The following is a 27,431-nucleotide window of genomic DNA, read 5'->3' on the forward strand; positions in this document are numbered from 1 at the left end:
CCCCACCCCCCCCTCCCGCGCAGCGCGCCCCGCAACTCTCGCGAGACCTTAGCCCCGCTCCGAGACTTGCGATCTCCCCCATCCCCGCGGCGCGCCGCCCGCCCACGTGACGCGGCGCCGGCGGCGGCGGCAGCCAATGGCGGCGCGAGGCGGGGCGGGAGCGGCGGTTTGAATCGGGGAGGCGGTGAGGGGCGGCGGGGCCTAGGGGGCGGGGCCTAGAGGGGTGGGCGGGGCCTAGGGGTGGGCGGGGCCTGGGGGGTGGGGCCTATAGGGGCGGGGTGGAGGGGGAGGGGAGGGGGGGCCTCGCTCTGTGCAGCTCCCTGAGGGAGGGGTGGGGAGCTGGGGGTCGGCCTCTGCTCGCAGGTAACCGTGATAGGGCCCGAGGGAACGGCCTCGGGGGGGGCAGGTGGGACATGAGGAGACATTTCTGCTCAGCAGAGAGCCGTCAGGCACAGGGACGGGTTGCCCAGGGAGGTGGGGGAGTCCCCGTCCCCGTCCCTGGGGGTGTTCGAGGCAAGGCTGGACGTGGTGCTTGGGGACATGGTTTGGTGGGGGACAGTGGTGGTAGGGGGGTGGTTGGGGCAGGTGGTCCTGGGGGGCTTTAACAACCCTCACATGGCTCCGGGTTACAAGCCCATGGGCCAGGTGGGATCCCACAGAAGCGCTGGGGGAGCTGCGAGCGTCCCCGCAGGGCCGCGCTCTGTCGTCCCGGCCCGACTGGGGCAGGCGGGACAGGCCCCCGAGGGCTGGGGGGAAGCAGAAGCCGGGCCTGTCCTCAGGAAGGGCCAGAAGGCCCCAGGGGCTCCAGGCGGCCGCCTCGCCTCCGTCCCAGCGCAGGAAGGAGGAGGCAGTCGGGAGGAGGAGAAACCGGCCTGGGTTCACCCAGGGGAACCCACCCCGAGCAGCCCCACAAGCTGCTCTGATAAAGTCCTGGGCCCGGTGTTGGGGGGAGCCGTGGGTGCCGTGCTGCTGGGCGCAGGGGGGCCGTTATCTCCATCCCCCGAGACCACGGAACCCCCTCAGGGAGCAGTTCGGGCTGGGAGGGACCTCGGGGATCAGCCGGTGCCAACCCCCCGGGGACACCTCCCACCGGACCGGGTTGCTCCGGCCTTGCCATTCCCCACAGGGAGGCCGTGGTGGTGCGGGCCGGGTGGGCCGGCCGCGAGGTGGGGGCTGGTGGTGAGCCCGAAGCGCCGAGCGGTGCCGTGGGGGCCGGCTGCAGGCCGGGGGCGCAGCCCCGGGGGGGGGTCGGGTCCTGTTCAACGTCTTCATAAACGCAGTGGTGGCGGGGCAGGGAGCACCCCGCGGGTGGCACAGAGCTGGCTGCGGCACCACGGGGCTGTGGTGGCCTCCTGAGGGACGTGGCCGGGCTGGGGAGGGGGCTGCAGGAGCCTGGGGGGGGGAGGCCCTGCCCCGGGGGAGCTCCCCCGCGGCTGCCGGGGCCTGCGGGGAGCTGCGCAGAGGCCGGAGCCGGGCTCTCGCCGGGGGTGCCCAGGGCCAGGAGCAGAGGCCCCGGGCCCAGCCTGGAGGCCGGGAGGTGCCCTCTGGGCCCCAGGCAGCGCTGCTGTGCCGGGCGGGTGCCGGAGCCCTGGCACAGGCTGCCCGGAGAGGGGCTGGGGGCTCCTCCGCGGGGTCTCCGGCAGCCGCCGGGACGTGGGGCTGGGCCAGCGGCTCCGGGACCCCAGGGTCTGGGGGATCGCAGGGCCGTGGGGGTGCCTGCAGCTCACCGTGTCCCAGCACTCAGCACGGCACAGGGCTGCTGCGGGCTCACACCTTTCGCTTTCCACCGCTGCTTCTCTCCGCAGCCCCCCCGCTGCACCCCTGGGATGGATTTAGAGGAGAGGCTTCGGCTCGGGTCGCCGGGGGGCTGCGGAGCCCCCGGCCGGGTTCAGGCGGCTCTCAGGATGGTGCTTTACACCGTGACGTTCCCCTTGGCTGGCTGCTGTCCGGCGACTGCCCACGTCCTCAAGCCTGTGGCTCCGGGGTCGGGGACGTTTCCAAACGGAGCGAGGAGGCAGGGGAAGGCGAGGCGCTGCTTCGCTCAGCGCAGAGAATCACTTTTACCCATTTCCGTGCTTTAAACCCCAAACCGCCAGGTCTCGAGGCCGCCGCGGGGCCCCGGCACCCTCTCGCCGAGGGTCCCCACGCACCCCCAGGGCCGGTCCCCCCACGCCGCCCCCATCCCACGGCCCCACGGGGAGGCCCCCCCCGATGGGCGGGGGGCTTCCCTTTGCCCCCCTTCCCTCGCCGCACGGAGCCGGCGGCTTTTTGTGCCGTGCGCCTTTAACGAGCGCAGCCCTGCCGTGACGTGGGGTGGCCGCGGGCCAGGAAGGGGAACCATCTCCTGCCAGCCCCGGCCGAAACCCAACACAACTTTTTCTTTTGTGCAGGGCCGCTCGCCGCCCCGGCCTCCGAGGGGTTTCGGGGGGGGGGGCCGCACACGGATGGCGGAGTGACGACGAGGCACGGGTGGTGGCCGTAGCGCTCCGGTAAGGCCCGAACAAAGACTTTGTCCGGCTTCCGTGCTTGTTCCGAACGGGGCTGGGGGGGGGGGGGGGAAGGAAGGAGGAGGAGGAAGAGGAGGAGGAGGAGGCGGTGGCGGGGGGCAGCCCGTGGCTCCCGGCCCGGTGCAGCCCCCCCCCCCGGACCCCCGCCCTCGGCACCGCCGCGTCCCCGAGGTGCGAACGCGGGGCCGGGGCGCGCGGCCAAGTTGCGCTCGCCAACATCCGGGAGCTCGGCCGCCTGCGCGGGGCGGCTCTGCCCGCGTCCCCCCCCTCCTGCTACCAGCCCCCCGTGTCCGTGGGGCCGTCCGGCGTGGGGCTGGGGGCGACACCAGGCGCTTTCTGTGGGGCGGGGGGCTCAGGGTGCGCGTCCCCCCCCCTCCCCGGCCCTACGCGCGCGGCTCCTTGGCTGGCTGCGAAGCCCGGAGGAAGGCGCCCGCTTGCGTAACGCCGTGTTTTGACTGGAGCGGGCGCTGGGGGGGGGGGGGACAGCAGGGGACGACGCCGTGGGGACGTCCCCGTGCCCCCGCCGGGGCTCAGCACCCCCCAGCCCCTTGGGTTTCCCCCCCCCGTCTGGTCCCCAGGGCAGGGAAGGAGCCGTGCAGCCTTCGTGTTCGCGCTGCTGAGCCCCGCGGTCGTTCCCCCCCCGCTGCCTTCATGCGGAGCCCGACGTCTTCCTGCAGTGGGTCCACGTTCACGGGGGGCTCTGTGCTGCCGTCGGAGGGGTCCAGAGGGGGAAGGGGGTCGAGGGTGGAAGAGCCCCGGTAGCTGTACCCGCGGAGCCGCCCCGCTCCCGGCATGCTGGAGCTGGGGGGCGAGCGGCTCGGGGGCTGCGTTCGCGCTCGGCAAGAGGAATTTTGGATGGTGCCGGGGCCAGATCCTGCCCCGGGAGCGCTGATGCTCCCCGGAGCTGCCAGGATGGAGAAAGCCTGCCGTGCCCCCGCTGTCCGTCCGTCCGTGCGCAGGGGAGCTGCGTGCCTCAGCCGCGGGGATGAGCTGTTTTTAGCCCAGCTCCCGCGCCTGGAGCCGGGGGGGCTCCTTCCTCCCCAGCGCCCGGAGCTCCGGCCAAGCCCGGGCGGGCTGCAGGTGCTTCGTGTCTCCGAGCAGCCCGAGCCGCGGCGCCTGGGCTGCCTTAAAACATCCGCGGCGGCCAAAGCTTCCGGGGATGGTCGGGGCTGGATCTGGGCTCCCGGCGGCGTTACCCCGCAGATTTCTGCGGGGATTTGGTGCCTGGATGAGCCTCCGGACCGGCTGGTGGGGGGTCAGGGTGCCGTAGGGAGCACCCCCGGGGCAGCAGCACCGGCAGGGACACGGCGGTGGTGAAGAACCGGGGCACGGAGAGGGCCCTGGAGCACCGGGCGCCGTGCTGCCCGGGCACGGCCGCTCGCCCTGTCCCTCCTTCCAGGCTCTGATATCCTGGTGGATATCCCCAGGTGGGCTTTTTTTGGGTTATTTCTGGCCCTGCTCAGCCCCCACCGGCACCCCGCGGCAGGGTTCTCGGGGGTGGCACCGGGGACGGCAGAGGCAAAGGTCGCTGCGGGGGGAGCTGGCAGTGCTCCCGCGTCCCTGCCGCCGGCCCTCCGCACGTCGGCACCGCCGCAGCCGCGGGGACGTCCCGGCTGGCGGCCTCCCCGCGCTCCTTCCAGCCCCTGCTGCCGTCCCACGGGACCGGGGGCAGCCCTGTGCCCTCCCCGCGCCCGGCAAGGAGCTCGGGGCCGGGCACAGCGGAGGAATTCCTGATGTGAAACGAGAGACGGGCGTCCCCAGGTCGCATCCTGCCCAGCCGAGCCTCGGCCTTGCCGCTCGCCTGGGGAGCAGCGGGCTCCGTGGGGAGCAGGGAGCCCCGTGGAGCCTGGCGGGGACGCCTGGGGGCTGCCTGCATGGCCCTGGGGTCCTGGCACCGCAGCCGGGTGCTGCCGGCCCGGGGGCACGGGGACGGGGACGGGGAGAGCAGAGTCCACGTGCTGCTGGCACCGGCGCGGCCCGGCAGGAGCGGGGAGGACAACGGTGCTCGGGGAGCTCGCAGCGGGCCGGGCAGCAACCCGCGGCACCTCGGCACCGTCCCGAAGGCAGGGCTTGGCTCTGAGCCCCGCCAGCCCGGTGGGTTCGCTCTTTTTGCGTGTTTTTTTTTCCCCCTTTTCCTTCCCCGTTGCGCCTACGGAAGCTCTGCTCTCCCCGCCTCCGGGACAGCCGTGCCTCCCGGCGCCGTGCCGGCCTCTCCCCGAGCGCGGGTAGCTTCCCAGCCCTGAGCCGTGCCGTTTTCCTCTGGCGCTGAGACCTGGGTTTCCTGCAGGGAGCCGGAGCCGGCCTGGGATGCTGGGGCTCCCCGATAGATGCTATCTCCGCGAGGGCAGCACCGGCCGCGGCAAGGAGGCTGCTGCAGCGCCGAGATAGCCCCCGCTGCCGCGGGCAGGGACGGGCAGCGCCCAGGACCCCGGGGGGGACGGAGCCGTGACCGGGCTGATTTACGCCACCGGGGCGAGACCTGAAAGACAGGCCGGGCTGGAGGGCGGCTTCCTGCGGCAGGGAGCGGGGCTGGGGCAGCGCGGCCGCGGCGCAAGGCGAGGGCGCCGGGGGACGTGCCGGCGGTGGCACCGCCGTCACCGGCAGGTTTTGGCTCGGGAGCCGAAGCAGCCTTCCCCGGGGGCTGCGCAGGCCCCGGTGCTGCACGGCAGATGTTCAATTTCTCCTGAAAAGCTGGCGGTGAGCCGGGGCGGGGGGGGAAGGAGGGCGCGGAAGGAGGCGCTGGAAAGGTTGGGAGGTGCGGGAGGGCCGGGGCACCCGGACGGGCTCTCGCCCGGCACGCCAGACCCCCCGCGCTCGGCAGAGGCCCCGCGGCTCGCCGCCGGGTTTCTCCCTCGTCGGAGCCCCTGGGAGGCGGAGCGGCCCCGTGCCTGCGGCGGGGACGGGTCCTGGGATCCTGCCACAGCGAGGGCGGCGGCGGCAGAGCCGGGGCTCCGGGTGCAGCCTCTCGCCGGCCTCCCGAGCTCGGGAAGTTAGCGGGAAGGCTCTGTGCTCCCCAGCGGCGGGCTCCTAGAGGAGGAGGAAACGGCGGAGCCTCCGTGCGAACGTCCCCAAATCTCAGCGGGGAGACCCGGGCGGCCACGGCCGCCGGTGCCGTTCCCCCTCCTCGTGCCCCGTCCCCAGCTCGCCGAGCGGAGCCGAGGGCGCCCGGGCAGCGCCGCGGCCGGCACCGGGCTCCTGGCCGCACCTGGGCGCTGCCCCGCGGAGGCGCCGCGTCGCTCTCCCGGCCGTGCGTTCCCCGGGGAATTTGGGTCACCCGACTACAATTGCTGCTCTGTGCTGTCGCTTGGCTTGGCCGCCGGCTGCTCCCCCCCCGCGCCCCCTCCGCCGCCGTCCCCTCGCGACGTGAGGCTGGAAGCATCCCTCCCGGCCTGCCTCGGGGACGCTCGTGCTCGAGCGGGCGCTCCGACCCGCGGGGGGGGACAGCCGGGGACAGGGAGCCCGGAGCCCCGCTGTTTCTCCAGCCCTGCTGTTCCTTGCTTCTCCGGACCGAAAATGAGGACGCCGGCCGCTGCCCCCGGTAACACAGCGCGTCGGGCAGAGGGCAGATCCTGCTCCGACAGGCACCGGTGCCCGGCGTCACGTGCGGGCTGTACAGGAATGTAATTGCTACGTTTGGCCTTTAATTGCATATTTTTTTTTTCTTTTTTCCTCCTCCGTTGGCATTCCTAGGTCCGGGCAGCGATCCGGCAGCCTCGCAGAGATGCCTCTCCACGCCACGAGAGCCGCGGCTCTCCTCACTTGGGTAAGGCATCGCCGCGCCCCGGAGCGGCTCTGCGGCTGGCGGCGGTGCTGGGGGGGCTCGGCTGCTGCCCCTGCGGGCGCTGCCGCCCGGGCTGGGGACCCTCCGTCGGCAGCTCGACGCCGGGGCTGGTCACGGTGGGGTTTGTAGGAGGGGGCTTGCTCCTGCCGAGCAGCCCGAAGCGCTGGGAGGGCTCGGTCCTGCCTTGGAAACCAGCCCGGAGGGCACGGCCGGCGTGGAAGGCGGGAGGAGCTGGGCCAAAAACGTCCTGCGGGTCCTGCCTCGTAAATCGCAGGATGGTTTGGGTGGGAAGGGACCTTAAAGAGCATCCACGGACGGGGACAGAGCTGTGCCGTGTCTGGGCGAAGCATCACCGTGACGAGCGGGCTGCGTGCCAGCCTGTCCCGATGGGGGCTGCCCAGGGGCTGGGTGCGGGCATTGCCTCCGTTCGTCCCGGCGGGGCACTGGGAAGGGGGGGGGTCCCTGCGCCACCAGCACTGGTCCCACTGGTGGGGGAGGCGGGGGTGCTGTGGCGCGGCTGCCGGGCCGCTGCCTGCTCACCGTCCCGTCCCCTCCCCAGGTGAACAGCACCAAGGTGTGCGCAGATCCCCTCGGGGACCTCTCGCAGCTCCAGGACTGCCGCGTTTTCATCCAGATCATCAACGAAATGTGAGTCCCGGGGGCTCTCCTGGCCGCGTGCGCGTACGTGGAACTTTATGCGGTTCCTCTGCTGCTTGGGCGAGGAAACAGCCGGCGAGTTGTCCTGAGCCTCAGCCTGGGGGGTCCCGAGGAAGCTCAGGGTCTGTGCAGCAGCTTAAGGAGCGGCAGCTCTGCCCCGTGGCGCTGTCCCGATGGCTCTCGGGGAACGGGGGGCCGCTCCCGAGCACGAGGTGCGGGGCCGTGCTCGGGGCAGGGATGGAGGAACTCCAGTCCCAGGAGCTGCGCTTGTCCCCTGTGAGCGGGGCTGACTGAAAGCCGTAAACCGCAGCGGGCGCTGGAGCTAGGACGGGGCACGCGCTTAATTAGCGACCCGGCGAGGCGCTGGGGGGGGGGGGCGGCTGCGAGGCTGCGCCCCGGCCGAGCACCGCTCGGAGCCTGCCTGCTATAATTAACTGCAGCGCGGCGTAACGAGAGCCTGCTCCGAGCGGGGCGCTGAGGGCGCTGGGCGGGCAGGAGGGAGCTGGGATATATTTAGCCGGACCTGCTCAACCTCCCCGGCCCGAGCTGTGGCTGGGATTAGCAGGGATCACCGGGGTGTGCTCAGCAGGCAGCCGGCCCGGCCCGACCCGACCCGACCGCGGCTTGGGAAGGGGGTGGTGGCAGGGAGGGCGTCGCAGGGGCTGCCCCGAGGGCGAGCTGCCTTTGGTCGGAGGGGGCCGGGAGATCCCACGGCACCGGGGAACGGGAAATCCTCGTGCCTGCACCTTCCCCGGCAAGTCCCCGCGTCTGGCGGTCTGAGAGCAGCCGAGGGTTCGGATGCAATCCCAGCGGAGCGCAGGCCGGCGCGGGTCTTAGGCACGTGGCCGCCGTTTGTGTTGGCTGCCGCTGAGCAAAAGCCTGGTCTTGGACCAGAGCCATGGCAGGGGCAGCCTCAGTTCCCCCCCTTAAATCCGGCGCGGGCTCCAGGGCGGGGGGCAGAGGCGCGTGGGGCTCACTCGCCCACACGGTTCTGGCGCGGTGGGGGATTGCTCGCTTCGCTACCGAGGTGGCCCCGGGAAAGCCCCTGCTTGCAAGGAGCTGCCTCTCCGTGAAGGCAGCCTTTGTTCAGCCTCTCCGTAAAGCTCTGACGCGGCCGCCTGCGCTCTCTTGCAGCCACAAGACCGAGGAGGGGCAGTCTGCCCTGGAGCAGCCCCTGCCGGAGCGAGCAGCCTTCATCCGCAGCTTTCTGCAGAGTAAGAGCCTGCGCCGAGGGGCGCAGCAGCCCCGTGCCCACGTCTGCCAGGGCTCGGTGCTGTGCCTGCGCACACCACGGGCAGCGGGTGACCCCGGCCGCACCGCCAGCTCTGCTCGGTGCAGGCAGGGCTGCCCAAATCCAATCTGGGAAGTCCTTGCTGGCCAAATCCAGCTGGGGAGTACTCACCGCAGCAGGGGCGCTGGGCGCGGAGGTGCCGTGTCCCACCTCGCAGCGCAGCAGCCGGGCTGGTGCTGATGGCGGAGCAGCAAAAGGCACAGAGCGATCCCGAGGGTGGTCAGAGGGCTGAGGGCAAGGGGGGAAAAAACCCAGCCACGGGTAACACCAGGGGCTGTGCGCTGGTGGCTCAGCTCCGTGGCGCAGCCCCACTGGTGCCTCGCCGCCCGGGCCCCTTCTCCAAGGGCGAGCATCCACGGCGCCCCTCGGAGCGAGCCCCTGGCCTGGGGGTGATGGACACCCGCCGAGGGGTGGTGGGTGACGTATTCCACCACGAAGCCGTTCCCATCACTCTGCCTCCCTCCTCCTCCCTCTGCTGCTCGTCCCCAGTCGGTGGCAGGGCCCCCGTGTGACTGGAGATCCCATTTGGTGTTGCAGAGCTCTGCAAGCACAAATCGACCACCGAGAACCTGGTGTCAGCGCAGAAGCTCCTGGAGGGAGAAGAGCTGGAGTTGGCCAAGGTACCGCCGTGCCTAAGGGGTCCTCTGTCCCGGATCGAGTCCCTGCTGCCACGTACCAAGCGTGGGGTCTGGAAGGGACAGCCGTGTCCCTGGGCCCCGAGATGGGTGGGGGGCTGCACCCCAGGGTGCTGAGCGGCTCGGGGGCCAAACCCGCACGTGGCTGGTGCTGCCCGGCTCCTCTCCTGATGCTCTGCCTCGTTGCAGGTGGCCGTGCTGCTGCTGTACCACAGCTCCATGAGCAGCAAGAGCTCCGGGAACTGGAACGAGTTCGACTACCAGACCCAGGTACTGCCCTGGTGCCAGCCAGGGGCCGGGTGGGCGCCCGCCCGCGTCCCCCGCAGCCAGCACCGGCCCCTCGGTCCCAGAGCTGCCGCAGGGCAGCGGCTAAGCCCCGGCTCCTCTGGCGCAGGTCGAGCTGGCAAACATCCTCAAGTTCGTGCTGGACAACGAGGAGAGCCTGACTGAGAACCTGGAGGCGTTTCTGCAGAGGAGAGGTGAGCGCGGTGCCCGGCGCGGTGCCCACCCCGCGAGCCTGTGCTGCGGGCACCGATGGGCTGGCGTTAGATGAACCTTGTGCAGGGAGAGCAGGCTGTCAGACGTGGGTTTTCCCTAGCTGGCATCTGTGCAGCACCTTGTTAACAATGAAAGGTTGTTTGTCTTTGTTGTGGCAATGTCCAGGCGCCAGCAGGGGGGCACAGAGACAGGCCCTCACTTCTGCAGCAGGGTGAGATGTTCCAAGTGCTGCGCGCTGCCCGGCTCCCGTGCTGCTAGCATCTGAGCAGCGCAGGTGGCTTTTTTCCAGAGCATAAAAACTGCTGGTTTTTCCCCCGTTTGCACTGCTCCAGCTGCCAACCAGCCCACGGCCCCGGGCTGCTGCCTGTCGCACTGAGCACCACAAAAGCGTCCCGTAAGGGGACAAAGGACAGGACAAAGCACAGCCTCGTCTCCCCTGAGAACAGGCCCCTGGGGACGGAGCTGGGGGGCCGGGCGCATTCCCGCTGTGTGGGTGGAGGGGGGCAGGAGGGATGTGAGGCCTGTTCCAGCTTTTTGGCCGGGCTGACCCGTCCCGGAGGGAGCCTGCGGTCACCTGGGCGTTCAGAGCTGAGGCTCCACCTCTGCAAACCCTCCCGGTGTGAGCCCGAGGCCCGTGGCCTGCCCCTCACCTGCCCCTCGCTCCCGTGTTCCAGCACCGCAGCCCTCGCCCGGCGCGTGCAGCAGCGGCTCGGAGGAGCGCTCGCCGGGGCTCCCCCACCCGCAGGCGCGCGAGGTGCGCTTCCTGGAGCTGCAGAAGGTCGCCTCCTCCTCCAGCGTCAACAGGTACGTACCGGGGGGGGGGAGAACGGACGATGGGACCCACAAGTGTCCTTGGGGTGCACCCACACACCCCTAGGAGGACCCCTGCTTGCCACGGTGCTCTCCTGGTGCAGGCACCTTGGGCTCGGCGTTGTGATGTATGGTTGTGAGCTGCGGCCAGGCTGCTCTGTGCTGCTCTTACCCCAGTTATTTTTTGGCTCTGCCGCTAGCACAGACACTTCCCGGAGCAGGTCGTGGTCCTCTCCTGTCCTGGGGTGGCTTGAGGAGGGCCAGGCTTGCATCACTGCTGCCATTCTGGCAGCAAGCGTTAAACCTCCACCTCTGGAGCACGCTGACTGCTCTGCGACAGGCTCTGGCAGCGGTGGAAAGGGGAAGGACGCTCTGTCCCGGAGCTGGCTTCGTACCCCCGGGCTAGAGGCTGGCGCTGGGCTGGGACAGGGGGATTCCTGCTCGGGTGGTGGCATCGCAGCGGGTCTGGGAGCACCGGGAGCTCCTCCCTGCCCCTCCGGATAACCGAGCGAGGCGTTGTGGTCCCGCAGCATCCTGCCCGGCCCGCCGGCCTCGCCCGTGGGGGACGTCATGCAGACCCCCCAGTTCCAGCTGAGGCGGCTGAAGAAGCAGCTGGCTGTGGAGAGGGACAACCGGGACGAGCTGGAGCTGGAGCTGGCAGAGAACCGCAAGCTCATCACGGAAAAGGGTCGGTAGCTGGCGGGGCGTCCTGGGGTGCAGGGGGGGGGTCTCTGGGACTGAGACCTCCTGTGGGTTCTGGGACTTGCTGTAACAGCTCTGACCCCCCTGCGCCCTGTGCTCGGGCACGGTCTGTCCTGCTGGACCCCAGGTGAGCGCAGCCTGCGGTTTTGGGGCTTTTCTGCCGTCCCGAGCAGCCCGGGCACCTTGGGGCTGGCCGTGCCTCTGTGGGGCCACGGCTGCACCAAGGAGCCTTGCCTGTTAGCCTGGAACAAAACGTGCTGCAGAGAGCAGTGCTGGGGGGAGCCAAGGCAGCTCCAGCGCTGTCATAACAACTCCGAGCAGGCAGATCTTGGAGGTTGCTGTTAGTCCTGCTGCCAAACGGCTGGGAACAGGCTGGCGGGCGTAGCAGCCTTCCCACCCACGTCTCGAACGCTCTCTGCGCCGGGGATTTCCCGTGGCGCGTACGGACGGCGGGTTCCTCCTTCCCTCTTACGTCCCCTTGTATATCCTGAGCAACAGAAGGCACCTGGAGCTGTGCTGGTGCCCCACGGCGGCGCTGCCAGCCTGGCTCCTGGGTCCTCGCTCAGTGTTTCCTGAGAGCTGGGGGGAGGACAGAGCTCCCGCCCTGCTGCCGGGGCCGTGCAGCAGGAGATGGTGACGCGCCCGTTTCCACCTCCCTTCTCTCGCCGCAGAGGCGCAGATCACCATGATGCAGCACCGGATCGACCGCTTGACTCTGCTCAACGAGAGGCAGGCTGCCGACCAGCTGGAGCCCAAGGAGATGGAGGAGCTGAGGGAGAAGAACGAGAGGTAACGCCCCCGGGGGCTTCTGCTGCCCGCCTGCTGGGCCGCTCCTCGGCACTCCCACGTCCTTCGGCTCCGTGCTGTCCGTCTTTTCCCTGGTAATACACAAGCCAGGGCTGAGGGCATATCATTCTGCTGCTCTCGGCCACTTCTGCACGTCAGCAGCCAGCTCCTTTATGGGAAAAGGGCACACTGCCCCAAATGTAGCCCTCCAGAAGAGGCTACAGCCTACGGGGAGGCTTTCCCAGCTCTGGGACAGGCTCTGTGTCCCTGAAAGCTTTCGGGGAGATGTTGGATGCTGTTTCCCAAAGGTTTGCATTGCTGGAGCCCAGCCGTTGTGTTCGGTGCAGGAATCTTCAGCACAGGCCACCCAGCTCATGACGGGCTGCAGCTAAGTGAGCCCAGAACTGGTTTTGGCCTGAAACTCTGAGGCTGATGGCAGTGGATGGAGCTCTCGACCCTTTCCCCTTCCCCAGCTGCTCGCCCACGAGTTTGATCAGATCTGATCTGGGCTTGAAATTCGCCTGCTGTGCTGTCCCAGTCCCTGCCCTGTCCCTTTCCCAGTGGTGTGTTTGCTTGGGAAGGACGCCCAGCTCCAGCCTGGGGGGGTGATTCTTTGATGTGTTTTACACTGCAGAGGGCTAGCTGCCTCTCCCTTCGGCTCAGGGTGCTCAGGGCCCTGCAGAACACAACCACCTGCCCCGGCCCTGCTCTACCCGGCAGCGCCAGGGCCCAGCTTTGGGCTGGGTTTGTCACGGTGCCCTCTCACTGCCACACAGTACACCGGGTACCTTCCCCGGCAGTACCCCGCAGCGTCAGCCCAGCGGTGCCCTCACCTGTCCTGCTCTCCTCTCCCGCAGCCTGCTGGTGCGCTTGCACGAGGCCCTGAAGCAGTGCCAGGACCTGAAGACCGAGAAAGGCCAGATGGATCGGAAGATCAACCAGCTCTCCGAGGAGAACGGGGACCTTTCCTTCAAGGTACGGAGGAGCGCTGTCCCCAGATTTGTACCCCTGCACCCCTCAGACCAAGGGCAACATCGGCCTTAAAAATTCAGGCTGTGTTCGCTGTGCTTCCCACGGCTCACCGGGCACCAGCTACATTTTGGCTTTGGCCTCCCCAGTCTCTAAGGGACGTTGCCCGCGTTCGGTGCCTTGGATGCAGGGTGGCTGACGAGGCCCCGCGAGCACCCAGGATTTGGGATGGCCCCGGCTGTTTCCGTGCGGGGTGAGCTCAGACTGACTGCTGCCTGCCCTGCTTCCCTCCGCAGCTGCGGGAGATCGCCAGCCACCTGGTGCAGCTGCAGGACGCCCTGAACGAGCTCTCCGAGGAGCACAACGCCGCCCTGACGCAGTCCCAGGAAAAGCAGGCGCAGCTGGAGGGCGAGCTGCGGGCTGCCCTGCAGGAGAAGGTGAGGCTGCGGCCGTCACGCCGGCGACAAAGCACGAGACGAGGCTGTCAGAAAGCTCGCAGAAAAAAGCTCGGTGACTGCCCCTGGCTGCCCTGCCTTCTGCCCTGCTCCATCACCCGTCTCTGTCCCCAGAAATGCCTGGAGGAGAAGATCGAGATTCTCCAGGGGAAGATCTCCCTGCTGGAGGACCAGCTGGCCAAGCTGGGGGACCGCAGCACGCAGGAGAAGGGCGAGGTCATGGGCGACATCCTGAAGGTACAGACAGATCTCCAGTGAGGAGAGCCGGCCCAAAACTCCTCCGGCTGTGGAGCAGTGCCCAGCAAAGCCTGCCCCGGCGTGGGGAGGGGGCGGTCAGGGGGCAGAGGGGACAGAGCTGGGTGCTGTCTGTGGGTGCCGTGGGGCTGAGCGCCCCGTGCACGCAGTGTTTGGGAACAGCTCCCCGCATTGCTGCCGGCCGCCCCAGCCCCAGTAGCGCAGGGCAGCTGGGGACGGAGCTGCATTTGTGCGTGGTGTGCACAAATGCGTGGTGGAATAAGGAGTTTGCTCTCAGAAATGGCCCAAGGCGTTTGAAGGCAGGGCTCGTGGGGGTGCGGGGGGCTCAGGGAGGGAGGGAGGGAGCGTGCCCGGCTGCTCCCGCTGGCGTGAAGCTCTTGTGAAACTGTTGGGTACCGCTTGAGTAACGTCTGGGGATGTTTTTGTTTTCTTTTTTTTCCTCCTTCCTCTTCCCTCTGCCAGCTGGAAGAGCTAAAGCAGGAGGTGTCCAGCCTCACCGCCCAAGTGATCGAGCTCCAGGCCTCCATCCTGCGCCTGGAGGAGGAGAAGAGCCAGCGGGAGGCAGCCCTGCAGGCCGAGCGCAGCCGCTTCGAGGAGGAGAAGCTCCAGCTCGGCGGGCTCATCGCCAGCCTCCAGGGCTCCCTCGCCGAGCTGCGCCTGGCCAAGGAGCAGCTGGAGCAGGACCTGCGGGCGCAGGAGGCGCGCCTGACGGCCCAGGTGGACGCGCTGACGGCCGAGGTGGAGAAGCTGAACGGCTTCCTGCTGCAGAGGGAGCAGGAGGCGGCCGGGCTGCAGCAGCAGGTGGAGCAGGAGCGGGCGCAGGCGGAGGACCTGCGGCGCCGGGAGCAAGCCTCGCAGGAGGCCGTCGCCGGGCTGAGCCGCCGCGTGGAGCAGCTGAGCGGCAGCCTGAAGCACAGCGAGGAGAAGCTGGCGCGGGTCACGCAGGAGATGGAAGGGGAAGCCAGGCAGCTGGCCGCCCTCGGCGCCGAGTGCGAGAAAGCCGCCCAGGAGAGGGACGCGGCCCTGCAGGAGCTGCAGCGCTTCCAGCAGGCCAAGGAGGCGCAGCTGGTAGCCCTGAGCGGCCAGCTGCAGAGCCTGGAGAAAGCCCGAGAGGCCTGCCAAGCCTCGTCCCTGGAAATGCAGCAGGAGAAGGCTGAGCTGAGCCAGAAGGTCCGCGAGCTGGAAGGCCGCGTCCTGGAGCTCACCGCCCAGTGCCAGCAGAGCACGGCCCAGGTGGGGACGGCTGAGGCGCTGAAAGCCCAGCTGCGAGAGCTGGAGGGCAGGCTGAAGGAGAGCCAGCAGAAGCTGGCCGACCGGGAGAAGGTGGCCAAGGAGAACGCGCGCCTGCAGGAGCGGCTGCTCTTCCTGGAGGAGTCGGTGCGAAACACCGAGGGCATCCTGGAGGACGAGAAGAGGAGGGCGGCCGAGAGCCTGGAGGGGAACCTGGCCAGGATAGCGGAGCTGGAGTCGGAGAGGCAGCAGCTCGCGCAGCGCCGCGACCAGGCGCTGCAGGAGAGGGGCGAGGAGCTGGCGAGGAGGCAGGCGCTGGAGGCGCAGCTGCAGCAGCTGGGCGAGGAGTGCAGGGAGAAGACGGCGGCGCTGCAGCGGCAGCTGGCAGAGGCGTCCTCGGCTGCCAAGGGGGAGGAAGGAGAGCGCGGGAGGCTGGAGGAGAGGGTGAGGGCGCTGAGCAGGGAGCACGGCCAGGCCTGCCAGCAGCTGCAGGCCGAGCAGGAGAAGGTGGAAGAGCTGGAGGCCCAAGCGAAGCGCCTGGCCAGCGAGCACCAGGACCGGCTGGCCGCGCTCCAGGCCGACTTGTCCAGCGCCTGGGCGCAGGCGAAGGAGAAGGAGGGCGAGGGGCAGAAGCTGAGGGCCGACGTCTCCGCCCTGCAGGAGAAGGTGGCGGCCTCCGAGCGAGCGGCGGCCGAGCGCGTGGCTCAGCTGGAGGCGGAGGTGCGGCGGGCGGCCGAGGCGCTCGAGGGCGTCTCCAAGGAGTTGTCCGAGGAGAAGCTCAAGCGCAAGGAGCTCGAAGCCACGGCCAGGCACCGCGGGGAGCAGGAGGGCGAGAGGCTGCGGGAGCGGGAGCGCGAGGCGGAGCGGCTGGCCGGCGAGGTGGCGCGGCTGAGCGCGGGGCTGGAGGAGGCGCTGCAGAAGCACGGGCAGGACCTGGCGCGCCGGGACGAGGAGGCGAAGCGCCTGCAGAAGGAGCTGGAGCAAGCCAAGGCGGACTGCGCCGCCGAGAAAGCCCGCAAGGCAGAGCTGGAGGTGCAGCTGCAGAACTCCATCAACGAGCAGAGGGTGGAGCGGTCGGCGCACCAGGAGGAGCTGGCCCGCTCCCTGGAGCTCATCGAGGAGAAGGAGGGCGAGCTGGATGAGCTGCGGCTGAAGAACGTCTCGCGGGGCGAGGAGCTGAGGGACCTGCAGAAGACGGTCAGCAAGCTGAAGGGCGAGCTCGCCTCGGTGGAGGCGGTGAAGGAGCGGGCTTCCAAGGTGGACAACGAGCTGCAGGGCTTCCTGGGGGCTGCCAGGGCCCGCGACGCCGAGATGGACAGCATCAAGGCAGTGTACTCAAAGGAGGTGTCCCTCAAAAGCCTGGAGGAGAAGATCCGCCACAGAGAGCAGGAATCCAGCTCAAGTCAAGACCTGTACCAGGAGAAGCTGAAAGAGGCTCAGACGCTGAGTTTGGAGGTGGAGAGGCTGGAGCAGAGGTGCCGGGACCAGCAGGACACCATCGCTGCGCTGGAGAAGGCGGCGGCCGAGGCCCGGGCTGCTGCGTCCCAGCACCAGCAAGCGGAGCTGGAGGCCTCGAGGAGGGAGGCGGCTCAGCACAGGGAGAAGGCCTCGGAGCTGCAGAAGCTGCTGGAGGCCGCGCGATCAGCCCAAGCTCTGCAGGACGGCGCCGTGGAGACGCTGAGGAAAGAGCTGCAGGACAAGGGCAAAGAGCTGTCCCAGAGCAGGAACGCCATCGCCGCGGCGGAGAAGGAGCTGGCGTCCCTCCGCGCCTCGGCTCAGGAGAAGGGCAGGTCGGAGGAGAGCTGGAAGGAGCAGATCTCCCAGTGCATCCAGGAGATGGAGAGGAAGAACAGCCTGATCGGCAGCCTGGAGCACGAGGTGTCCATCCTGCACCGGCAGGTCACCGAGAAGGAGGGGGAGAGCAAGGAGCTGAAGCGCCTGATCGTGGCCGAGTCGGAGAAGAGCAAGAAGCTGGAAGAGCGGCTGCGGGTGCTGCAGGCGGAGATGGCCACCGCCGCCTCGCGGGCGGCCGAGAGGTGCTCGCTGATGAAGGTGGAGGTGCAGCGGTGCCAGGAGGAGCTGGAGAAGCAGCGGCTGACCATCGAGGCCCTGAAGAGGGACCGCCACTGCCAAAGCGAACGCGAGGAAGAGCTCCGGCAGGAGGTGAAGGTCTGCCAGGACAAGTACTTCCAGAAGGAGCAGCTCCTCTCCTCCCTGCAGCAGGAGCTCAGCAGCGCCCAGGCGCTGGCCGGCGAGCTGGTGCCGCTCAAGCACCTCTGCCAGCAGCTGCAGGCTGAGCGAGCCTCCCTGGAGAGCAAGCACCGCGACGACCTGGAGCAGAGGGCGAAAGCCGCCGGCGTGCTGCAGGCAGAGCTGGCCCGGAGCAAGCTGGAGGCGGCCGAGGTGCCGGCCCTGCGGGAGCGGGCGGCGGAGCAGGAGCGGGCGCTGCAGCGGCTGCAGAAGGAGGCGGCGAGCTACGCCGAGCGGCTGGCGGGGCTGCAGCAGGCCAACGCCAGGCTGGCCGAGGAGAACCGGGGGCTGAGCGAGACCTCGAGCCGCGGGCAGCAGCGGCTGGACGCGGAGCTGGGCCAGGCGAGGGAGAAGCACGCGCGGGAGCTGGAGCGGCTGCGGCTGGAGTCGGAGAAGCTCGTGGCGGGCAGCCGGCAGGAGGTCGAGGAGGTGGCGAAGAAGCTGGAGGCGATGAGCAATAAGTACGAGAACGCCAAGGTGAAGGTGCTGGAGGAGAGGCAGAAGTTCCAGGAGGAGAGGCAGAAGCTGATGTCTCAGGTAAGGGGCTCGCGGACCTCCCCGCTCGGGTGCCCGACGCGGGCTGGGGGAGCGCAGGCAGAGCCTGGTGGGGAAGGGGCTCATCTGGCCCCCCTCAGTCTCGCTTTCCCTGGCCGTGAGGCTGCTCTGGGCAGCTCTGTCCCGCTGAGGGAACACGTCAGCTCCTCCAGAGCCTTGCCCCTCACTTACTGGCAGGGCTCTGGTGGCTTCCAGCCACGTTGGTTGCCTGTGAACTTGCTCGCCAAAAGCCACTGCCCTCCGCAGCCAGGGCTCTGCTCCCACACCACCCCTTTTGTTCCTAAGCCGGGGGGGGGTTCTTAGGGCCCAAATTCACAAAGGTGCGTGGGGAATGAAGTGTCAGCAGGGCTTGGATCTCCTACAGACCTGAGTCCTCCTTAGCCTGGGCCGCTTGGCGTGGGAGCTGGGGGGGTCTGGCCCCGCGAGGGGCAGCGTGCCCTGCGCCCGCGATGTGCTCACGTCTGCCTTTTGTGCTCGCCCCGCGACAGGTGGAGCAGCTAGAGGTATTTCAGAAAGAGCAAGCTAAGCAGGTAACGCATGCGAAGTGCCGGCTGCTTAAACGGTGACGGTGCGTGGCCCCGGCCGCTTCCCAGCAGAGCCGCCTCCTTGTGAACTGTTTGCAGCGGGGACCCTGCTGCGGGGTGTCCCCGGAGCGCGTGCCGCAGGCGCTGCTTTGCTCCAGGTCTCTGGGCTCGCGCATCCGCCCCGTGGGGAGTAGGAACGGGGGCCCACGAGTCCTCAGCTCGGAGCTGCCTTGTCCTCAGAGAGGAGGTGCTGGCGAGCTGGGAGCACCCCTTTTTTTCCACCCTCTTTAACCGAGGGGGGCAGGCTGACGCTGGGAGGAGAGCACCGAGGTTGCACAAAACGCAGACTTGGCTGGAGATGCCTTTTTATTATTATTATTTTTTAAGCAGTGCCCTTCTCGGAGCCAGCACTTGGGAACCGCTGCTGCTCAAGCAGATGTGGCCGATGCCCGCTCCAGAGGCTGCCCCCAGCCCCTGCCCCACATGTGGCCAGGAGCCTGTGGGGCCAAGAGGGGCCATCGGCTTGTGGGAGGGACAAAGCATCCCCATCCTCACCCCCAGCCCCCTCCCCAGCCCCCGGTGCTGCCGCAGGACGCCCGGCCTGGCTGCGCACGGGGCGAGCTGGAGGCAGCCGCCCCAGTCCCTCAGGGGGACGCCTTGTGCCCGGGGTGGCAACAGCCCCTTGGAGCCCCGTGCTGAAATTTGGCATGGAGCAGCCCCGCGGGGCTGGGCCTCCTGCTGCTTTATCCCGCAGCAAACCGTTGGCAGCGGAGGCGGTTCCTCCAGCTGAGGGTGCGGGGGGGACGCGGTGCCGCATGCCGTGCTGCGCCCCGTCTCCTCTCGTCCTCCCCGCTGAGAGGGTCGCGGTTTGCTTCTAGTGCCTGGCGGCTCTGTGCTTGTAGAGCAAAGCTCTTCTCTTCCCCGCAGGGACTAACACGGGGCAGCCCTAAGCTGCCTGCCTCGGGTCCGCTAACCGACACGCGGGGTGCTGGGCGCGGGGTGCTGGGAGCCGTCCTGCGCACCGGGGCCGTGGGAGGGAGGAATTCACAACCGGGGCTGGTTGTGGCAGGGGGGAGTTTGCGGCCAGGAGCCCTGTGCCCGGGGCTGGTGTAACAAATCCGTGCCCTTCCAGGTGGAGGAGCTGAATAAAAAGCTGACCCAGCACGAGAAGGCCACCCGCACCCAGCAGCAGCGAGTTAAGGTGAGTCGACAGGGACCTGAAGCTGTGTCCTGAGCCGGGCTGTCTCCGGCGAGCCCCGTGGCTCTTGGTGGCCTCTTCGGCTCCCCGAGAGCTGTGGCTGTGCTGCTCGGGTGGCACAGGGATGGGGGCGGCTCTGACTCGCTGCCTTCCCTCCCCACGAGCAGGTGCTGGAAGGCGAGCTGCAGACCGAGGCCACCCGCCAGCAGGAGAAGGTGGCCGAGCTGCAGGAGCAGCTGGCCCAGAAGGAGCAGGCAGCCGAGCACTACAAAGCCCAGGTAGGCTGCGAGCCGCCAGCCCCAGCCCTGCCCTGTGGGAGGCTCGATGGGCTGCAGGTTTTCTTCCTTCCGCTTCTTCCTAGATGGAGAAGGCGAAAACTCACTACGACGCAAAGAAGCAGCAGAACCAGGACCTGGCGGAGAAGCTGAAGGCGATGGAGCAGCTGCAGAAGGAGAACGCGGAGCTCAGGACGGAGTCGGAGAGGCTGGCCAAGGAGCTGCAGCAGAGCGTCCTGCAGGCCAAGGAGTCAGAGCTGAACTGCAGGAACCTCACCAGCCAGGTCCGCAGCCTGGAGGCTCAGGTGGGCACGGCGCGGCGGGGCTCTGCCTTCCTCCTCCTCCTCCTCCTCGCCTCGCAGGGCCTGCCTCTCACTGCTCCTCTCCCAGGTGGAGTTTGCCGATCGGCAGCTGCGGGAGCTCGGCAAGTTCCAGGTGACGGCGGACACGCTGAAGAGCCGGGAAGGCTTCCGTGAAAAGCCCGCCGACCTCAGCACCGACAGCCTCGACCTCAGCCTCGACGAGCTGCAGCCCCTCAACTCCACCAGGTAACGCTCTCCGCGGCTCGGGGGGCCCGGTTCTGCTGCCAGCATCACAAACTCTGGCTCCTGGTGGCGAACCCTCGCGTCGCCCTCCCCCCTGTCCCGCAGGAAGGCTGCCCGCTCGCAGTCGGAGGCCTCGGCCGTGCCAGACAGCGCGGAGTCGCGGGCGTCCCAGCGGCTGCCCCGCAAGGTGGAGTCCCTGGAGAGCCTCTACTTCACGCCCATCCCCAGCCGCACGCAGTCCAAGCTGGAGGGCAGCGCCAGCTCCCTGGGCGACCTCTCCCTCGACTCGGGCTGCAGGACCCGCTCGGCGCGGCGCCGCACCACGCAGATCATCAACATCACCATGACGAAAGTGAGGGCACGGCACGACGCAGCGCGGCCCGGGGGCTCGCCGCGGGCTCTGACCCTGGTTTTTTTTTCCTCTCCCAGAAAGAGCCCAAGACGGAGGAACCGCTCAGCGCAGACACGTCCTTCTGCAGCGTCCGCTCGGAGCAGCCCCAAAAAGCCGCCCCGGGCAAGGGCCGGCTGCGCTCGGCCACCTCTGCCCGCTCCCTCGCCAGCTTCCCCTCGCAGGAATCCCTCGCCAAGCCCGAGACCTCCTCCCCGCAGGAGACCCCCGGCCACTCGGCGCTGCTCAGCCTCCCCGGCTACCGGCCGGCCACGCGCAGCTCCCTGAGGCGCTCGCAGGCGGGCAGCAGCTCCAGCCTGGGTGAGTCGGGGCAGGGGGATGCTGCTGGGGGGGGGGGGGGGGGGCTGGGGGCTGCGCCTTGCTGCCCCCCCAGCCCTCACCGCTTCGGTTTTAGGCCGGAGCAGCATCTACCTGGGGACGTGCCAGGACGAGCCGGAGCAGCTGGACGACTGGAACCGCATCGCCGAGCTGCAGCAGCGCAACCGCGCCTGCCCGCCCCACCTGAAGACCTGCTACCCCCTGGAGAGCCGGGTAAGGGGGCAGTTTTTGGGGCTGCCCCTGCCCCGTCCCCGTCCCCGCTGTGCCCGTAGGCCAGTGCTGGAGACGGCTGGCCCCCAGGGCAGCCCCCTCAGCATCGCCCCCTCCTCAGCCCTCCAACTCGCTGGGCACCATCACGGACGAGGAGATGAAGACGGGCGACCCCAAGGAGACGCTGCGGCGCGCCAGCATGCAGCCCGCGCAGATCGCCGCGAGCACGGCCGCCCGCCGCAGCACCCTGAGCGCGGGCTGGGCCGGGGGCATCACCACCCGGCAGCAGCGCAAGCGGCTCTCGGATGAGTCCCACCAGGGCCCCGAGACCCCCGAGGTGAGCAGAGCCCCTGGGCCCACCGCAGGCACCCCCAGGAGCCGGAGGAGTTGGGGGGGTGCTGCCAGGGACCTGGTTATGGCTGCGCATGGGGACCCCTGGGGCCAGTGCCTCCAGTGGGACAGGGCTGGCGCACTGGGGGGGGACAGCTCCGAGCCCTTCTGCCTCCCCCAGCGTCCCCCCAGGCTCTGCTGCAGTCACTCCCCTCCTCGCTGTGTGCTCCCAGGGATGTGGTCCCACGGGCCTGGCCCCCAGCTGAGGTCCCCCCCCCCCTTGTCCCCTCTCTTCCAGTCCAAGAAGCCCGTCAGCTGCTTCCCGCGTCCCCAGACCCCCCGGGACCGCGGCGAGCGGCGCAGCTCCCAGGTCAGCCGGCGGAGCGAGCAGCAGGCACCCAGCAAGCAGGCGAGTGGGGCCGTGGGGGCTGGAGAGCAGAGGAGGGGGGCCGGGACCCCCCTGGGACCCCCCCCCCCCCCCGTCCTGCCCAGAGCTCCTCACAGCCCCACGTCCTCCCCCGCAGGCCGAGAGGCGCCAGTCGATGGCGTTCAGCATCCTCAACACCCCGAAGAAGCTGGGGAACAGCCTCCTGCGCCGGGCCGCCAGCCGCAAAGCCACCCCCAAGAACTCGCCCCACGGCACCACGCGCCGCTCGCCCCGCATCGCCTCCGCCAAGTCCCCCAAGGGCAAGGTGGGCAAAGGGGGGGGTCGTCCCTGAGGCCCCCCCCCCCCTCCCGGGGCGTGGGGAGGGGAAGCACAAGCTCACCCCACGCCCCCGCTATGGGGCACGTGAGCTGGAGAGCAGATGGCTGTGAGGCACGGCCTCATGCCCGGCCCCATTTCCGTGGGGCAGCGGGACCGGGTCCTGCTGTCGGGGTGGGGTGGCCGTCCCCGCTGCGCCGCCGAGGCCGTGGGTGCAGGCACAGCTGCCTCCACTGCCCCCCACCCAGGGGTGACCCCCCCCAACCCTCTGCTCTCTCTTCCAGGCCAGTCGCAGGGCGCTCAAGGACACCAAGTTCTGAGGGTCCCCAGCCCCGCGCCGCCAGCTCTGCCCGGACCCAGCCGCTGCCCCTCGCCTCTCCCTGCCAGCCCCAGCAGCACCGGGACCGGGAGCAGTGCCAGGGGTGCTTGGGGCCATCGCCCCCCCCCCCGACATTGCTCTGCGTGTCCCAGTAACACTGCTGAGCTGCGTGGGGCGCGTTTGCTCCCCCGGGCCACCTCCGTGCCCCTGTCCCGGCTCTGCTTTGCCCCAGGGCCGCCCCAGTCTCTGTGCAGGGCCAAATCCTGCCCTGCCACAGGGGTTTGAACCCTCCCAGGGCTGGGGGGGAAGCAGGGGGGGGGGCTGGCCCAGCATCAGACCGGGGCAGAGCTGCCAGGGGTTTGGGAGCCCCTGGGGACCAGGGCGAGGGGAAGGGGACAGCCAGGCTGGGCAGGGCCACACACCCCCGGCGAGAACCTGGTTCCCTGCTGCCTGCTCTCACCCTGCGGCACTCCTGGGGCAAGAGGAGACATTTTTAAAGTGTTTCTACTTGTAAATAAATTGTATTTTTCTCCTGCTGAGTCCTAGACTTGGTGTGTCCCAGCCCCGCTGCAGGGCCCGCTCTTTATGTGCGGCTGTGCTGGGTGGGTGCCCGGGGTGGGTTGTACAGCTGCAGCATCCTCACCACCCCCTGGGGCTGGATCCAGATGTCCTGGGACCAGTACAGTTGTACTGGTCCAATTTTCAGGAAAAAAAATGGGTGAAATCCTCCTCCTCCCTGTGCGCGCCTGCCGTGCTGCATTCCCTCCAGGCAGCGTTCGCCTGGGGCCTCGCTGTTGTGCCCAAGCAGACGCAGAGGGGTTTTTGTTTTTTTTAGCTCTTTTTTTCTCCAACAGCTCCCCTTTTAAACTCAACGCACAGCTCCCGTGACAGCGTTTGCACAGCTGAGCCCCCCCCCCCCCAATTCTCCCCGGTGCCGGGCTGGAAGCGACCTCTCCGCCTGCTGCCGGGGCGCCTCGGCCGGCGGCTCCTGCCCTGCTCCGGTGTCTCGGGGTGCCTGGCGAGACGAGGGGCGGGCAGGATGCGCCCCCCCCCTGCCCTCCCCACCAGCCCCACCAATGTGGCTTCGGCCTCTCGGGCACTGCTGCGGGGAGCCCAGCAGCTCCTCTCCTCCCCCCGTCTGCGGTGGGACCCCCGCCGAAGGGGGTCGGTCTGCGCGACCACCGCTACCCGCAGCTCCCCCTGGTCCCCCCCAGCACAGCGAGGGGTCTGTGGGGGTCAGGGGGGGCTCCGAGCCTGCTGCACAGCAGCCGTCGGGGCCACCCGCGGCCCCTGCCCTCACTCCCCGCAGGTGCTGGCGTGCCGCTGCACCTCGGCCGGGCTGAACCGGAGCTCGCAGATGGGGCAGGGCACCCGGGCGCCGGGGGAGGACGGGTGCTCCATGTCGGAGTCGGAGTCGTCCTCGCCGCAGCGGGAGGCGTGCGCGGGCAGGAGCGCCACGCTGAAGCAGCCTGCGGGAAGGGGAGGTGAGGGGGCTGTCCCCAAACCTCCGCCGAGCCCCTCCTCAGGGCATCCCCGACCCCTGGGGACGGAGCCCCGGGCTGAGGCCGAAGGCACCTCCGCCGAGCGCTCACCCGAGCAGATGGGGCACAGCCCCACCTCCTCCCCTCCGCCGCCGCCTGCCCTTGCCTGTCCCTCGCTGTGGCCGCGGGCTCGGGCTCTCCCTCCTGCGCTGGGCTTCCCCGCGGCAGCTGGCAGAGCCCTGCGGAGGTGCTGCAAGCTTAGGGCTCGCTGTGCTGTGCGCTGTGCCCCCCCCGAAGTGGGAAGGACCAGCCAGAAACCGGGGGGGAGCTGCTGGATCCGGCAAGGCACCACGCGCGGCCGACCCCCGGGTGCGGGGAAGGAGCCGGCTTGGAGGCTCAGAGCAGCAAAATCACCGGGCTTGGGCAGGAGAAACACGGTGATGTGGGGGGTTAATTACCTGCCTGCGGGGCCGTGAGCCCTCTGCCTGCTGCCCGGCTGCCTGCGGACCCTCTTTGGGGGTGCAGGGGCGTCCTGCGTGGACCCTGGAGAGCAACAGCCGGTGAGCCTTCCTCCCGCCGCAGCGCCAGGGGCCACAAGCACAGCACCCGCGGGTAGGTGAACACCGGCGTGACACGGACCAGCCAGGGGCACAGCGCAGCCGTGTGCCAGGCTCTGCTGGCCCCCAGGAGCGTAGGAACCTGGTTGTTGGTCCCTGCAGGAGTGTGGGCAGAGGGGCTGGGCATCGCAGGGGATTTAACGCCCCTGAGGGTCCGAGGAGCCAGGGCTCTGAGCGCCAGCCCTGCCGTGGGGCAGCGTGGGGTCACCCGGATGGGAAATCCTGCCCGGCACAGGGCTCGCGGGACTCCCGTGAGCTGTGGGACTCCCGGCCACGCTTCTCTCGGCCCAGCAAGGAGGGTGGCGCGTCCTCCCCCCGCCAAGGCAAACCGCGGGATGCCCCCCCCCAGGGCATGGCATCACCCCGGAGCCGCGGATCCCGGCATGGGATCCTTCCAGCCACGGGCAGGACGGGGTCCCCCGGGGCAGTTTTGGGGGCGCGTGCTGCCTGTGCTGATGTCCCTGCTCACCCGGTGCTGCGGGGCCTCCCCGGTCCTCAGCCGGCAGCTCGGGGCCGCTCCCCGGGGCTCCGGTGCTGGCTCGGGGCTTCATGGCCCGGCTCCGCGCCGCCGACAGCACCATCCTGGCCGGGCGGCTGAGGCGGGCCGGGCTCCAGGCGTGGGACGCGGTGCCCGGCTCCAGCTGCTGCAGGCGGCTCCTGAGCTGCTCCTCCTCCCTCGAGCTCCTGGGCACGGACAGCCACCGCTCAGCCCCCGCGCTCCCCAGCCGGGGGGGTGCTCAGGGCGCCAGGCACCGCGGCTGGGAGACGTCTCCCGGGGGGCTCCAGGCCTGGCCCCGCAGGGAGAGGAGGGACGCGGGAGGGCTCCGAGCTGACCCAGGTGGGCCGCAGAATCACAGAGTATCCCTGGGGACAGGGGGCCGGGTCCCTCCCCTGCTCCCTGCGGGGTCCTTGGGCTCTCGGCTGCCCTAGGGACCAGCGTCACCCAGCGGAGCAGACCCCCAGGCTCACCGAGCCCCAGGCAGCACAGCCCAGGCCCTGTGCCCACCCCAGCCCAGGCCCCGTGCCCACCCCAGCCCCCTGCTCCGCGACCCCAGCCCGGGCTACTCACGAGCGTGGCTCTGGGGACAGAGTCCTGCAGAAGGCAGGGCTGCAGCGCCAGGGGCTGTCGGCGAGCTCGGCGCCCTCCTGCAGGACAAGGCGACGCCGGGGAGATGCCGAGAGCCTCGCGCCCACCCCAGACCACAAGGAGAAGCCCCGGCACCCCCCCACCCTGACGTGGGTCCCCCGACAGCACCTACCGGTGCCGGGCGCGGGTCCGGCTCGGGGTCGGTCGGGGTGCGCAGGCGGAGGAAGGAGAGCCCGAACTGCCCGCGCCTGCAGAAGGGCTGGCTGCAGGTGAGCCGCAGCCGGTCCCACTTCTGCCCCACCGCCAGCGCCAGGAAATCTGCTGCGGGGGGTATGGGGGGGACGGGGGCTTCAGGGGCGGCCCCAACCCCTCTGCCCCTTGTTTTATTTTTTTTTTTTTTTTTGACGGGCCGCCCCTCACCTTCTTTGAACATCCGGACCCCGCAGCGGTTCTCGCCCGTCCTCGACTCGGCCGGCGTCATCAGCGTGATGCTGGGCACCAGGGGGACGTAGGGCTGGCCGAGGGGCCACGAGGAGCGCCCCACCTCCACCTGCACGAAGGCGCAGCCACAGTTACCTGCATTTTTTTTTTTGGGGGGGGGGAGGGAACGGGGGAGGCTCAGGGCTCGTGGGGCACCCGCGCTGCTCCTGCCCGGGGCTCGCGCGCAGCCCAGCAGGAGCCGCTCCGAGCCGCGGGGAGGTGCAGGGACCCTGCTGGGGGGTTGGGGGGGCCAGGGGCCGAGCCCCCCGCCCTTACCGACGTCCACGTAGCCGATGGCGCTGGCTCTCTCCAGCTGCAGCTCCGCTCTCAGCTGCCGGCTGCGGTCCTGGGGGCAGCTGAGCCACGGCCGCCGGCCGTCACCACGCAGCAGGTTCTCCACCGGGTACCGGGGGTCCTGCGGAGGGCACCGCGGCACCGTCAGCCCCCCCCCCCAGCATGCACCCACCCCGTTCTCGCTGCTTCACGTCCCCACGGGGCCGTGGGGGCAGCCCCGAGCCCCCCCCGCCGGGACCTGCGAGGAGAAGGACACCACGAAGCTGATGCGCACCGGGGCCATGGCGGGCGCCTGCGGGCGGCTCCGACACCCGCACCTGGGGGGGGGGACAGGCGCTGGGGGGGCACGCACGGACCCCATCCTGCCCCCAGCCCCATTGCCCCATCCCAAGCCGCCCCCCCCTTCACCCCCAGCCCCTCCGAGCCGCCCCAGCCCCACTGCCCCAACCTGGAGCCACCCCCCCGTTCTGCCCCCCCACCCCCATTTCCCCGTCCCAGAGCTGCCCCCCCCCTGCCCCCCCAGCCCTGGGTACCCCCCAGCCCCCCCACTCCGCCCCCAGCCCCATTTCCCCATCCCAGAGCTGCCCCCCCCCCAGGTCTGTCCCCCCCCGTGCCCCCCCACCCCTGGGTACCCCCCCAGCCCCCCGTGCTCCCCCCACCCCCATTTCCCCATCCCAGAGCTGTCCCCCCCCCCCCAGTGCCCCCCCAGCCCTGGGTACCCCCCCAGCCCCCCCACTCTGCCCCCAGCCCCATTTCCCCATCCCAGAGCCACCCCCCTCGTCCTGCCCCCTTGTGCCCCCCCAACCCCTGCCCCCCCACACCCTTCGCCCCCCCCCAGCCCTCGGTGCCCCCCCCAGCTGCCCTATCCCAGAGCTGCCCCCCCCATCCTGTCCCCCCCCGCCCCCCCACTCCACCCCCAGCCCCACTGCCCCATCCCAGAACTGCCCCCCCCGTTCTGCCCCCCCCCAGCCCCATTTGCCCCCCCCCCGCCCCGCACCGGCCCCGCCGACGCCGCCCGAATTCTCCCGCCCAAACCGCGTGGCCCCGCCCCCTCCCCCTTGGCCCCGCCCCTCCACCCCTCGGCCCCGCCCCTCTGCCCCCCCTCTGGCCCCGCCGCGGTGGCTGACGGGACTCGTAGTCCTGCGGCGGCGCCGCGTCACCGCGCCGGGCGCTAAGGGAGCGTCTGCCGTGAGCCGCCCCCGTACGGAGGCGGGAGGGAGGCGCGGGATTGGCCGCGCGCTGCGCGGGATCGGAAATGTG

General features: G+C 70.0%; 2 protein-coding genes across 4 annotated transcripts; one reads left to right on the forward strand and one right to left on the reverse strand.

The window, feature by feature from the left end:
- The first annotated feature begins 317 nt into the window (after positions 1 to 317).
- Positions 318 to 22,751, forward strand: NUMA1 (nuclear mitotic apparatus protein 1). Of its 3 annotated transcripts, XM_066990088.1 has the most exons (27): positions 318 to 363; positions 2,391 to 2,489; positions 6,198 to 6,270; positions 6,848 to 6,936; positions 8,080 to 8,159; positions 8,774 to 8,856; positions 9,061 to 9,141; positions 9,266 to 9,350; positions 10,044 to 10,173; positions 10,710 to 10,867; positions 11,553 to 11,670; positions 12,525 to 12,642; positions 12,933 to 13,073; positions 13,206 to 13,328; positions 13,809 to 17,363; positions 17,870 to 17,911; positions 19,038 to 19,106; positions 19,271 to 19,381; positions 19,465 to 19,683; positions 19,769 to 19,926; positions 20,029 to 20,275; positions 20,353 to 20,632; positions 20,727 to 20,863; positions 20,982 to 21,197; positions 21,489 to 21,599; positions 21,715 to 21,882; positions 22,178 to 22,751. In XM_066990088.1, the coding sequence occupies exons 3-27, from the start codon at positions 6,229 to 6,231 to the stop codon at positions 22,211 to 22,213; spliced, it is 6,597 nt and encodes a 2,198-aa protein (XP_066846189.1). In that variant the 5' UTR covers positions 318 to 363; positions 2,391 to 2,489; positions 6,198 to 6,228; the 3' UTR covers positions 22,214 to 22,751. The 3 variants fall into 3 exon arrangements, with proteins under 3 accessions (XP_066846189.1, XP_047909190.2, XP_047909186.2); XM_048053233.2 differs by lacking the exons at positions 318 to 363; positions 2,391 to 2,489 and adding an exon at positions 5,238 to 6,045; XM_048053229.2 differs by lacking the exons at positions 318 to 363; positions 2,391 to 2,489 and adding an exon at positions 5,260 to 6,045 and having other exon boundaries at positions 10,047 to 10,173.
- Positions 22,752 to 23,365: 614 nt separating this feature from the next.
- Positions 23,366 to 27,217, reverse strand: XNDC1N (XRCC1 N-terminal domain containing 1, N-terminal like). Its single transcript, XM_066990094.1, has 10 exons — positions 27,169 to 27,217; positions 26,410 to 26,488; positions 26,154 to 26,292; positions 25,818 to 25,973; positions 25,570 to 25,718; positions 25,380 to 25,456; positions 24,780 to 24,994; positions 24,152 to 24,236; positions 23,805 to 23,932; positions 23,366 to 23,681 (listed from the first exon to the last, which is right to left on the reverse strand). The coding sequence occupies exons 2-10, from the start codon at positions 26,452 to 26,454 to the stop codon at positions 23,509 to 23,511; spliced, it is 1,167 nt and encodes a 388-aa protein (XP_066846195.1). The 5' UTR covers positions 26,455 to 26,488; positions 27,169 to 27,217; the 3' UTR covers positions 23,366 to 23,508.
- Positions 27,218 to 27,431: the final 214 nt, after the last annotated feature.

The sequence above is a fragment of the Anser cygnoides genome, chromosome 1, assembly GCF_040182565.1.
Source record: "Anser cygnoides isolate HZ-2024a breed goose chromosome 1, Taihu_goose_T2T_genome, whole genome shotgun sequence".
Taxonomy (NCBI): domain Eukaryota; kingdom Metazoa; phylum Chordata; class Aves; order Anseriformes; family Anatidae; genus Anser; species Anser cygnoides.

Excerpts from the sequence above, each read along its gene's own strand:
- NUMA1 (XM_066990088.1), top strand. The coding sequence starts at position 6,229 with ATGCCTCTCCACGCCACGAGAGCCGCGGCTCTCCTCACTTGG. Across the intron at positions 6,937-8,079 it reads ATCCAGATCATCAACGAAAT|CCACAAGACCGAGGAGGGGC; the intron begins GTGAGTCCCGGG and ends GCTCTCTTGCAG. Across the intron at positions 21,883-22,177 it reads CCAAGTCCCCCAAGGGCAAG|GCCAGTCGCAGGGCGCTCAA; the intron begins GTGGGCAAAGGG and ends TCTCTCTTCCAG.
- XNDC1N (XM_066990094.1), bottom strand. The coding sequence starts at position 26,454 with ATGGCCCCGGTGCGCATCAGCTTCGTGGTGTCCTTCTCCTCGCAG. Across the intron at positions 26,293-26,409 it reads TGGTGTCCTTCTCCTCGCAG|GACCCCCGGTACCCGGTGGA; the intron begins GTCCCGGCGGGG and ends TGCCCTCCGCAG. Across the intron at positions 23,682-23,804 it reads GCTGTGCCCCATCTGCTCGG|GCTGCTTCAGCGTGGCGCTC; the intron begins GTGAGCGCTCGG and ends CCCTTCCCGCAG.